The sequence below is a fragment of the Zeus faber genome (assembly GCF_960531495.2).
Source record: "Zeus faber genome assembly, chromosome: 5".
In the NCBI taxonomy this organism is placed as follows: domain Eukaryota; kingdom Metazoa; phylum Chordata; class Actinopteri; order Zeiformes; family Zeidae; genus Zeus; species Zeus faber.
In genome coordinates, this window is record NC_137192.1 from 32,801,889 (window position 1) to 32,814,815 (window position 12,927).

A 12,927-nucleotide genomic window follows, 5' to 3' on the forward strand; every position below is an offset into this window, starting at 1 on the left:
TCCAACTATAGGAGCCCTTCACTGTCCCCGAACAGCTGAGAGGCTCTGGAGAGAAATGGAGAAACATATATAACTTATTTTCATATTTCTATTTTTATATGATTTCTGATATATATTATATTTGTATTATGATGTATATCATTATATATACACACTCCTGAATGTCCCTAAAGGCATCAGTAAAGGTTTATCTTATCTTATTTCATCTTATGATGTTATTATTAAAGTTATAATTATTAATAATAATATAATCAAATATTATTATATTCGCCGGCCGAACACTTTTCTGTGTGAGTTTAACCCTCAACTTTCTAAATGCAAAGCCCATTAAGTTGTTATTTCATAATTGAGAAAAAAAATTCAAGCTTCCTTCAAGTTAGACTGCTTCTACTGTGAACCGACATTCTCCATTTAACCTTTATTTAGTGAGAGCAGCTCACACTTAAACCGAATCTCTTTTCCCAGAGGACACTGGTCAGGCAGAGCAGCGCACACATTATAAATATATTTAAATATCAAAACATCCATAACATTAAAAAAAAAAAAAAATGAACGTGCATGTTGAAAACAGGTTCACTCACCAATTCTGCCTTTTAAAATGTGAAATTTAAAGGAAATGGTGAAGTTTTAGGTACTGTTGTCATTCATTTCAAGTCACGTCGCTCGCGTTTCCCAGCTCAGGTCGTTAAATCTGACGCGTCCCGCTCTCAGTGCGTGTTTTATCTGAGAGGGGAATTGGGTGGAGCGACTCTCCGGCACCGGGAGCCAGTGGGTGCCACCATCTCCCAGTCAGCGCCGCAAGTTCACATTTAAGAAAAATCCCCTTTTGAATTGCGGTTCATCGGTGCATGTGGTTCCGCGCGGGCTGCAGGCTGCTCGGAATTGGGGACGACGAGGAACGTGCAGATGAGGAACGTGCAGACGAGGAACGTGCAGACGAGGAACGTGCAGATACCTCATGAGCTTTGACTCAAATCATAATCTTTTATTCGCATTGACACGTGTGATGGACGTTAACAGAGCCCGTCACAATGTACACACCCCTCGCACATTAGGAAAGAGCGAAAATAAAACCCTCGTTATCCATCGGATGTCAGTCACATCAGAAATACAGCAACACATATACAGTATAATGTTTCTCTATCACCCTTGGCAACGAGTGGCCAGCGCCCTCTCGTGGACAGAATGGCTTATAACATGGATGTCCCACAAAGCAGAAGTTGTTATTGTTACTGTTATTGTTACTGTTATTGTTATTGTTATTGTTATTGTAATTCTAAACTCCCTAAATGTCAAGCCGGTCCCGATCGCACCGTCGGGGGTTATTTGGGGATGATGACCGTGGTATTTCGGTATTTGGACGGTATTTCTTACCGGTGGTGGAACCCTGTTTGGTCGTACGTTGTTCTGCAACCTGCGATTGCGTCGCCTCATCAGATAAAAGCAAACTGACATAATGGAGGAAACACAGAAGGGAGAAGATACTCCTAATTATTGTGCATTTTACGCATATAAAATGTGTACATATTCCGCAACAAAAAAATATAGTATTTGTTGTTGCTAAATTTGTTACGTTATTTCAGTTTTCTTCAGCTTATCGACGTTTTACACTGTGAATTCAAAGCGTTGTACACAACAACTGTCCTATATTTAAACAGGCGTCATAAGCGACTTGGAGAGGAACGTTTATTTGCATTTGACACACAACTCGAAGTGCGCAACACAAGGCATAAAACACATCATATAAAATCAAATGAGAACAAAAGCATTTAAAAAAACAAGCTAAAAACTGACAAAAAAACCCCCAGATCATTAAATCACAGAGATACTAGCTCTATACAGTACATTCAAACGTGGCAGGACTCATATATTTTTCTTTTTAAGTTCGGTATCAACAAAACTTTATTTTCTCCTTTCATCCTCAATCTTTATTGAAAAAAAAACCAAAAAAACATTCAAATCTACAAACAGTACAGACACGTGCTCAGCATAATGGTATAGAAAGAAACAAGAATATGACAGAAACAGAATTGTAATAAGATAAATAAATAAACGTCACTAATATAAATATATGTCTGTCTGTCTGTCTGTCTCTCTGTCTGTCTGTCTGTCTATCTGTCTGTCTGTCTATCTTTTGATTCAAGATTCAAGATTCAAGAGGTTTATTCGTCACATACATATACATACTTTCATACATATACATACTTTCATACATATATGCAGTGAAATGTAATGCAACGCACCCGGTGATAACACACAATATGTCCTAGGAAAAAAATTCTAATAGCTCAACTAACTGACTCCTAAAACCTAATACAGTAAGTCGAATACTTATAGAATAAAATAAAAATATATAGAATAAAATAAAATACAATAAAAATAAAATGAAATAAAATGGAATAGATAGAGGGAATATGCTTATGTATATGGAATAGGCAATTATGTATATACAGATATGTGCATTAAAGTTCTATTAAAGATCTATTGACATGTATGAGACATGCACTGGTGAGTGGGTTTCTGTGAAGAGTGCGTGTGTGCGTGTGTGCGTGCGTGCGCGCGCGCGTGCGTGTGTGTGTGTGTGTGTGTGTGTGTGTGTGTGTGTGTGTGTGTGTGTGTGTGTGCGTGCGTGTGTGTGTTATACCAATAGAACGTTCCACGACAGGATGACGTCACGCTCCATGTCGACCAATCAGGGCATTCGGCCATTTCCGTCTCACATGTTCCAACCGGAAGAGAATGTAAACAAGTGAGACTAAAATGCCCCGAATGTGTTGCATAACACCTCCTTCCTTCCTTCCCTCCTTCCTTCCCTCCTTCCTTCCCTCCTTCCTCCCTTCCTTCTGATAAAACGCTTTCGTACGTCGTTATGAAAATATAATAATTTGTTGTGGGCAATTGTTGAAACTCGCCAACTTTTCTACCGTTACCTGAGTTAGCTCAGCTGGCTAAGCTAGCTCCACCAAGACGCCATGCCCCAGGAGGGACCAGCCGGGGGCGGACAGCCGTTGCCCCGAGTCCGCTCCAAGCACAGCGCGGTCACTGTTCAAGCGGTGTTCCGTAACCGAAGCCCCCGCGTCGTGCGACCGATGTGGATCGACTTCTACGGGAAACCGCGGCCGTATGACGACGTCCAGCCTGGGACAGGTCAGAGAATGACAACCTATGACGGTGAGTGCGAGGTGTAGGTGGAGTACTAGCTCCTGATAACCCCCCTCCCGGGATGAATAAAGCACATCTATCCCATGATCGTCTCTTTTCCCTTTGCTGTTTGACATTCTTCCGTTAAAAATTATAAACAGCCTCTGGCTCAGCACAGCACCGCTTGTTTCTCGAGAATGTTTAGCTGGGTGTGACCGGTTTGATGCTCTAACAAATGTACTTATTTTGATTGCGCAAGTGTATTCACGATGGCAGAATATCAGCTGTTTATCGTTCTATCTGTCTGTCTGTCCATTATTTGTCTGTGCGTCTGTCTGTCTGTTTCAGCAGATTGTGATCTCAGTGGCACAAAATTAACAAAAAAAAGAGGAAATTTGATTAATTGCACTTCATGGTGTGACAATTGATCGTCAATTGAAATGTGGCGATCGTGACATCCCGACACTACTTTCTCCCTTTTCAAAACGACTTTCTTCAAGGAAGAGGAATATCCAAACATATATACAGAATATTGACATTTGGTGTTAAACGCTGGCCTTTTCAACATCTGTGTTTAATTGTCTGCCGTGTTGCCATCTGGATATTTTCTGTCCTTTCAGTCCCTTGGCTCTGTTTCCTTCCAGGTCATCTATGGATGTTCCGCGATGCGCAGACTGATGAGCCATTGCAAGTTAATTGCAGTGAACTGCTGGTTCCCAAACCATTAGAGGAGGGACAGCTTTTATTTGCCGACGTTACTTTACCAGGTGAGCTTTGCAAGTTGACTGGGTCACTGTCATTGGGACAAGTGAGGCCACTCTGAATTGTTGATATCATGAACCAATTCATGTTTAAATGGTTTCGATTGCAATCTCTAGACTGCAAATACTCTGAGATATGAGCAAAGTAACTATACAGTCTCTTAGTGTTTCCGCTACACTTTTATCAGCTTGGCATACCCCAAATTCTGTACTTTTTACACCTGTATGGCGGTGTGCTAAGTGTATAATACCTCATAACATCTTTCAGTGTATGATGAGATTGTGATAATGAATTTAGGATTGCAATAATCATGACATATAACAAAAAAATACAACATTAGTGGTGAAATATTAGAGAGATGTGAATTTTTTAATACTTTCCAAAAGATGATATGGATGTATTTTCTGCAGTACAATAGTGAAAGGGACCACTCATCACCTTGTTTTGTAATTTAATTGAAATTGGCAAATACTGCTGCTGCTGCTGCTGCTGTTGCAGCTGCACAGCGTTTCCTGATATTCTTATGTCACTGATAAGCTAGTGAAAATATTTAACATTTAACCCATTCCTGTGTATTTGTGTACTTTGTTATCTGTTGTACAAACACTTGTGTGATGCCTCCAGTTTTCAGCTTGAAGGAACGAGCTCTCCAGGTCATCCGGCTCTTGGTGCGACCTGCAGATTACAGGAAGCTGGAAATCGCACGGTGTCTGCACGAGGAGCTGGAAGATCCACCCAGCATCACGAAAGATCTGAGGCGCGTGAACCAGCGGCTGGAGCATGTGCTGGAAAGGATTCAAGACCAGGAAGCGTGACCCACGAAACTCTGCGCCGTGGACAGTGTTCACATTAGAACAGGGATGCTTCAACTTGTTTGCTAGGGAACAATAACATTCCTTATTCGAGGCGTAGTTGTTGTCAAAACGTCTTCTTTCACAGATCCCATGGAGGTGCCGCCTCCTAAAAATATTTACTCGCTGGCTTTTCATCATGTTCCCTTTCTTGCCAATTCAATCTTCACCTTTGTAAGATACGATAACACTTTATTAGCGGGGCGGGGGGTTACACAATAATTGATGTGTATCCTTGTTTTCTACTTTCTACTCGTTTGACCTGTATGATTTTAACATTACAACGCCAACTCTCAATTTGCTGTGATGGAAGGCTGTGGATGACGTTGAATTGCTTTATAGCTTTAAGTTTGTCCTATAATGGTAAACGGAGGAGGAGGAGTCATTCTCCTACGCAGAAATGGTGGATTCATGGGAATCTCGTTATCGATCAACAAAAACACGACGGTTAGGTGTTGAAAAAGATTGGACATCCAAACACTGAGAGTATAACTTTTAAATGTTTATTTTGAATAAGAATATGGAATTTTATAGAAATTGTTGATAGACATATATTTTCTCAGCAAAAGTGCTTTGGCTCATCAAAACATTGAAGTTTGGCAGCCTCGACTGTAGGCTACTGACTACTTATTATCCTCATATCCTGATAATATGATGTTAAACCAACAAGGTGAAACAGCAGGAATGTTAACATGCTTACAAGGAATTGCATTTTCCGTCAATACATGTATGTATATCAACCTAATAAAATAATATAAGAAACTGTTTATTTGGGAAATGAATTTTTCCTTAGTCCAGCCTACTTTCCCTTTTTTTTAACCTGTGCTGTCAGCATGCTGGGCATACAACACAGAGTATTTGTGCCATTGCATCCAGGACAGAGTTAGTCTGCAAGTGGAGTTCAACTCCTCAACCTGCAATGCAACACTTTATTCATTCTTAAATCATCAAGAACTGCTGCAATAACTCTGTCCTGTGGACGAGCTGTAGGATGACAAGAGCACAGCTTGTTGTTACACAGAACCACCACCAACCCCCCTCTTTGGAGAACTATTTATCATGTCTGGGATCTATAAACAACTGATCACTACTCCAAGAGGAGGAGAGTCACCACGGGTGAGACAAATAAACATAGAAACAAACAACATTTACACAGAAAACATAAACATCGGATGACAACATGTATTGAAAAAACAGTTAATCAGGTCCAGGAAAACTGGAACTACAACTGGTCACGTGGCCTCTTCCTGTCATAGTTATGGCAGCAAATGAGGGAGGGAAGGAGAGGAATGCAACCAGGAGGGAGCTGGGGTGCGTTCAAAGCAGGTGTTGGTGGTGTGCGTTTGTGTGTGATGGGACCGCCTGTATGTGTGTGTGTAAGATGTCCACTGGTGAGTGTACATGACTTATCCCCATTGATAATGGTGTAGAAGGTCGGAAAGGGAAAGGGGACCAAAGCCCCACAAACTCCGCAGCCTTGTAGACACCCTACGGCTGCAGGAACGCCCCGAGCACCCTGTCCTGCGGCCACAGAAGACCCCCGGGTCCCCAGAGAAGCCAGAGGGCCGTGGAGTAACCCCCACGCCCGGCCCCGAGGAGCATTACCCAGTCCCAGGGAGCACGAGGAGACCCGCAACCCAGGGGCGCACACATACAACCAACCCCCAGGTGCAGGCACAAGAGGCAGCCGCAGGCACAGAACCCGGGCCGCGGGCACCAGGTGTGGACCGCAGGCCCAGATCCCGGCCCCACGGCGACAGACCGACACCCTGCCCGAACCACGCCCCACAGGCGAGCCGGCAGGACTCCCTCCACCACCCCCAGCACCTGGGTCGCCCGCCGCAGGGAAGCCGCGCCCCCCACACCCCAACCCCAACATCCACAAATAACCTCTTGAAATTGAACTTGAACAACAGCACGAGGCCCCCCCGGGGGCCCCGGCAGCCACCCGGTGGCGCTCTCCGCAGCCCCGCCAGGTCGCAGCACACCTTAAGCCACCGGGCACAAGCCGCCAGGACCCCAGCGCAGGAGGGCCACCCCCGGCCAGCCACGCCGCCGCACCGACCCGCCAGCGACCGGCCACCCCGGAAAACCCCAGCACTCAACGCGTGCTGTAGGCAATTTTCAGAGTGAAAGGTACGAGACAGATTCATACCAAAAAAAAACCGCTGACTCGTGTTTTCCTCGTCTAACCCCGACATTTGTGTCGTCAGAGGGGATATTGTTGCTCATCTGTTACCTAGCAACACAGAAACACAATCTATCCTCGTCTTTGTGAGGAGACCTAGGAGTGGAAATGCAGGTCGGCGGCAAGAAGAAGAGCTGCGGCCCGAGTCCTTTCAGACGACAACAGTGAGTTCTTTATCCTTTGTCCCGTTTCACTTCGACTTTGATGGCCTAGACGGACACTCGAGACGTGCGGTCTCCAAACACCTCGTGTCTCCCTCTTCACCAGCATGACGTTTTGGCCGAGATCTCACCCCGTCGTATTTCCGCAAAGCCACACCGATCATTGGACCATCATGAAAACGAGGGTGAGACCAGTTCATACAAAATTACCTTCAGATGAATATTTTCATCTTTTGATATAGAATTTGAGCTCTTACCATTCTCTATAGGTGCCGACCCCTCTTGGGTTAATTCCGACCCCCCTGCTGAAGGACAAAGGTCAGAGACAGTGCTGTAACTTTCACATGACCTAATTATTAATATACTGTATACCGTATGTTCATTTAACATGTGGGTTAATTCTTTTGAATTGAGAGACACTACAAGTCAAACATGAGAGCGCGATGTCAGGGTCATTTGGGCTGGTCGCCAAATGTCGGTCCTGACTCTTGTCTCGCTCGGCGCAGACTTCCAGGTGTCTGGATCAGACCCGGGCGGCGGGGATCGAACCAGCAGCCGCTTTTTACCCCCTCTGACCCTGCACCCATCTGAGACCGACGGCCGCGTCTCTCCTGCGGGGCGAGGTATGAGCCGCCCGTACGCGCCTCATTTGGATTTGAGAGGAAATGCAGCCGCTTCACCCTATCGCCTCCGATTCAGGTGCACACCCCAAGCAGCCACAAAGCCGCCCCGGCCCTCGACACGCGGCACAGTACAGGAATGAGTTCAACGACCGCGCTCGGAGGGGATTTCGCTACTGGATCGTCGAGAAAAAGTCCCCAAAATGTAAATTATGACGCAAACGTTCTCTTTCATTGCTGCTTGGCTTCTCCGATTTAGTTACGCCGTCTAGGGTAATCGTATTTCGGGCATTTGATCCCTGCTTTTCGTTTACAATTCATTATGTCATTTACGAGCCTGCCCGATGACGCGATATAAAGCTGAAACAGTTATGACAGCATGGTGTGAAGGGATATGTTGTACCTTAGAATTCGGTCACTGACTGCATTTTTATTCCCCGTCCAGGTCACAGATCCAGCTTTGGAAGCTATAAGACGTGTCTAGGATTACCAAGAGTCTGAGGAGAAGAAGGTGCGACGCGATTTGACCATTTCCATCTTTGGCGAAATGGCGCGTAGAACATTACAATGTCTAAAAAAATAAATAAAAATCCCTTGTTACAGGTCTTATCATTTCAGCTGAGGTGAAGTGAAGACAAAATATTGTTTGGCTCTTGGTAAAGGGAACACGGCATTGACATCTTTTCAAATAAATGAGCTTGATTTCATCAGTGAAATACGGTCTGGCCTATTCATGTAAAATGTGCCATTTGCAATGCACGTTGACATGATTACACTGTGGGAAGAACTGTCTCAACCAAACCATTTTGTAAAGCAGGATTTGATGACGCAGGGCGCTGTGAAGCAGATACCTCCTGGGTTATTACACCAAAGCTGTGAAGGGATATTTATTCAATGCATTACTACCGAAGATTTTACTTCCAATTTCCCTTGGAGAGGAACATGTGCACTGGGCAGGAATAACGAGGCAACCCAATTATGAACAACCCAATTGCATTTTTTTTTTTACTGTTATTTTTATTGTTGTTTATCATTATTACTATTATTCAAAACTCTCAATTTTGATGTCAATGACACATTATTGGAATGAATACTCATTACAACAGAATAACATGAACATAAACATGTTGGGCAGCTTCATCCGGGAGCTCCGCGTTACACCCTCAGCTACGTCAGATACGTTCCGTGTGACGGAAAATCACGTAACAATTGTGATTGAAGTCGATTAGCGACGTCACTACTCTCCTCGGTGACGGAAATGCCAAACGCTTGCACACGTTTGAAAATTACAAATAAATGTCTTAAAAATGAAAAACATCCGCAATTGAAATTTGACTCTTTTCTTTCCTCGTCTAATAATAATAATAATAATAATAATAATAATAATAATAATAATAACTGTGTTGATTACGTATATATTATATCGATTTTAATTGAATCATAGTACACATGCATGTATAAATCTATATTTAGCGCCCGAATTTACATTTGGAACCCTGGTTTATGAAAACATGAATCCTACTTCTTATGAAACATGGCGGCGTGGACGCCGGAGGGAGGCGGTGCGTGCAGCACATGGAGCGGCCTGACCGCCCTGATTAAGACGCTGTTTGCAGGGGGGGTGACCTGTTGTCCGTGGGAGTCCATGTCCGTCGTCGTTCAAATCAACGGCCGTGTTTTGTCTGAAGACAAGTAGTAAAACACACACGCACACAGTATAGTATCTATATTACGGTAATTTCGTTTGGGCGGCCAGGGCGCAGGTGGAGGTCTTCGCTTTGCGCCACATTGCAACGTAATCGGTCGGCACGCTAGCACGTGTGGCCCGCGTGGCGTGAAGGTCGCCGGGGGGACGCGTCCTCGAGCTGGACGCGGGTGAAATAATCGGCCCCGGTGTTGGCGCTCGAACGCGAGGCCTCGCCCGTGGACGCCCGACGACCTCCGTGCTCGTCGGGAAGGTCTCTGAGTCCAGGTTTGTTTGGCGGCGGAGCCGAAGTGCAGCCACTTGATAAGAAACAGTAGCAGCTGGCTAGCGACGTTGGGCGCCATTTAGACCTGGACAAAACAAACAAAACAAAGGTTCATTTAGAATTGATTGTCTTTGGATATTGAGTTATATGTGATATATTTATGCCGGAATGTTATGTTAACATTGGCGTCATTTAGATTGGATCGCTATAACGTTGCGCTGTTCCATCGCAGGTCGGAAATCGGTGATTCCGACCGGAAGTGGCAGGTGGGAGGTTCAGCAGCAGTAGCAGAGTGCACGGCGTGTGAAGTGTATTATTATAATAATACAACGTGTTTAATATATATTTATATATATATAAATATATACCAAACCCTTTGACCAACCGTAACATACGTTTTCAACAACAAAGCCATTCTTACCTACATATCTTGTCTTCTTGCACTTTGTGTAATGCTGATGCCCTCATGGTCGCTGGAGGCAGTGGTGCATGAACCAAGCAACATGGCTGTTCAGTCTGCATTAACTGCGGCTGGGATGTAAGGTGGCGTGTGACGATCGGCTGTGTTTTGGCAAAAATCGTGCCGCTTTGGAAAGCCTCGCTGACACGAGGGAGTATTGACATTGAGTCTGCCCGAGCGGAAAAGCAGTTCTTCACGCTGGATTTTAAAAGTTATGACAGCTATAAACACAGCAGCGGCGCCGGACTTTTGAAATCTATGATGTGTTCCAACAACAGTGTAAAAAAAAAAAAACAAGTTTTAACTTTTTGTGGGTGTTTTCCCATTTCTAATTGGAACAGTTCCTGCGGGATGGATGCAACCAGAGATGAAGGGGAGTTGATGTGGTCACGAACCGGAAAGAGTTCCCCGGAGACTCGGAGCCCGTCGGAGGATCCCAGCTCTCCTGGACTGAACGACTCCACCTGCATCAGAGAGCTCAGCCTCGACACGCCCAAAAGAAAGATGGAGGTTGATGTTGGGAGCGGTCTCTGCAAAGGCGAAGTGAAATTGAGAAAACTTTTCAGAAATAAATTCGGCGCAATCAATGCTTCCGAGGTAGATCTTATTTTGTTTTGGGGTTATTTTTCTGTCTCACGCAGCCAGGAATACGAAGACGTTACTGTGCCCCAGTGACAACAACGCAAGTGCAGTTTTTAATTTGAAACAAGGATTTCAAATTGATTTCAGTTGATTGTTGAGTTGGAAGTTGATTGACTGCAACATGTCTAGCATTTGTGGATGCTTGTTTGTTAAAATTGTCGCTTGTATTTCAATTTTGACTTTTCTCAGGCTGTAGACGACGTGCCCAGTTTGGAACCCACAGAGAGGGTGGAAATATTAAGTCCCGCCTCTCACTCTTTTACCCCGAAGAAACAAGACCGGACGCTGGAGGAAGGATCAAAGACTATTTATTTGAAAGCCCTGGCTGCAGCGCTTGGTGGAGGGGGAAAGACGCTGTTCCCCACCAGGGATGGGGGGTCCTCTCTCCCCACAAAGTCTTCCCCGGCGATGGCCATGTCGCCCGCTTTAGAGCCAGCTGACTTGAACTGCTGCTTGCCCCGAACTCAGGGTCATTCTAAGGACGTGCAGGGTTTTCATGGAGATCACTTCCATCCGACTCTGAAGATAGTGGAGGCAAAGGCTGAAGAGGACAGCACACGCTTTAGAAGAAACACTAAGTCTCATTCACAGTTTCTTAAAGTCAGTCCCTGACTTTAAATTCACTTTAGATTTTGATTAGGTAGAAAATATTTTGTTATATTGAAGTGTAATTAACAAATTGGAGTTAATTTCAATTCCCATTATTTATATTTTAACCTTCATTGAAGCTAATGACATAAATCTCATGTGTTTTCTTGTTTTGTGGACAGTTATTTTGTAAATGTTGGTTTGATTTCCAGCCTTTTCACCTGCAGCATCTCTTTTCTTGTTGTGTTTGACTTCAGAGAGCCATTCTGAAAGAAGAGGAGACGCCAGACTGGTCTGATGCCGAGGATTCTGTGTTGACATCGTCACTCAGTCAGGATGCATGTCCTACTTCACAGGATCTACCCAAGGATGGATGTATGCCGGATGGAGAGGGTGGTAATGGTGACTTATCAATGCCCGTACTGAAGTATGTTCAGAGGCCTGTGTCCTGCCTCAGGAGGCCTCGGAGCTACCGCCCAGGTAGCCAAAAACACATGAACTCCTCTCTTGATATCCAGGACGTTCCAGCATCTCTCCTCAGTTCTCCGTCCTTCAATGACCATACGGGTGGTGTTCCAGGCGAAGACGTGTCTTTTCACTCCCAGTGGACCGCCTTCCTGTCAGTGTCGGACTCACTGGAGTGGCGTGAGGGTTCCAATGCCGGCCTTGAACGAAAGCCCGGGACGGACTCGGGTGGCTTTCCGTCCCCCCAAAATCCTTTTTCCCAACCAGATCTGTTTGCTCTCCCCAGATACACCAGCCGAACAGCGTCTGCACCAAGGGTCCCCCTACTGAGCTACAGTCCACGGTTCTCTCGCCGCCACTCGGATGTATATTGTGGCCCACGCCCACGTTCCAGCCCCTCAAATGATGCCAGTTCTACCACTAGAAGATTGTCCACAGGAGCAGAACCTACCTGGACTAATAATATCTCCCCTGGAAAACATGCTTGTTTCATAGACACGCATTGCCATCTGGACATGCTTTTTGCCAAGTTGAGATACCGTGGAACTTTTAGCCGTTTCAGGGAAATGCAGCGAAGCACCTTTCCAGCTGAGTTTAGCGGCTGTATCACAGATTTCTGTAACCCACGGCTTATGGTGAAGGAGGCTTTGTGGGAAGGTTTGCTGGCTGAGGACTTGGTGTGGGGGGCATTTGGCTGCCACCCGCACTTTGCCAACGAGTATTCCAGCCTCCACGAGCGCAACATTCTGAATGCCATGCGGCATCCCAAAGCCGTGGCTTTTGGAGAAATGGGTCTGGACTATTCTTTCAAAAACTCCACCAGTTCTTCCAAGCAGAAAGAGGTAAGATCTGAGCAGACATGGGTACAGTTACATGTGGGTTATCTATCACATCAGTTTGACTTTAGCCATAACAACATTTATTCTCCAGGATTAAATGTCGGTAACATTTTCTAAAGGCTTCACATTCAGGTAAATGGTCTTTTTGTTGCGGTGTCTGTTCAAGGTGTTTGAGCGTCAGCTGCGTCTGGCAGTAGCCATGAGGAAACCCCTGGTGATCCACTGTAGGGATGCAGATGA

General features: G+C 45.1%; 1 protein-coding gene across 1 annotated transcript; it reads left to right on the forward strand.

Moving 5' to 3' along the window:
• Positions 1 to 2,729: 2,729 nt before the first annotated feature.
• On the forward strand, positions 2,730 to 5,519 carry vhl (von Hippel-Lindau tumor suppressor). Its single transcript, XM_080001247.1, has 4 exons — positions 2,730 to 2,749; positions 2,936 to 3,171; positions 3,786 to 3,908; positions 4,528 to 5,519. The coding sequence occupies exons 2-4, from the start codon at positions 2,973 to 2,975 to the stop codon at positions 4,716 to 4,718; spliced, it is 513 nt and encodes a 170-aa protein (XP_079857373.1). The 5' UTR covers positions 2,730 to 2,749; positions 2,936 to 2,972; the 3' UTR covers positions 4,719 to 5,519.
• The last annotated feature ends 7,408 nt before the right edge of the window (positions 5,520 to 12,927 follow it).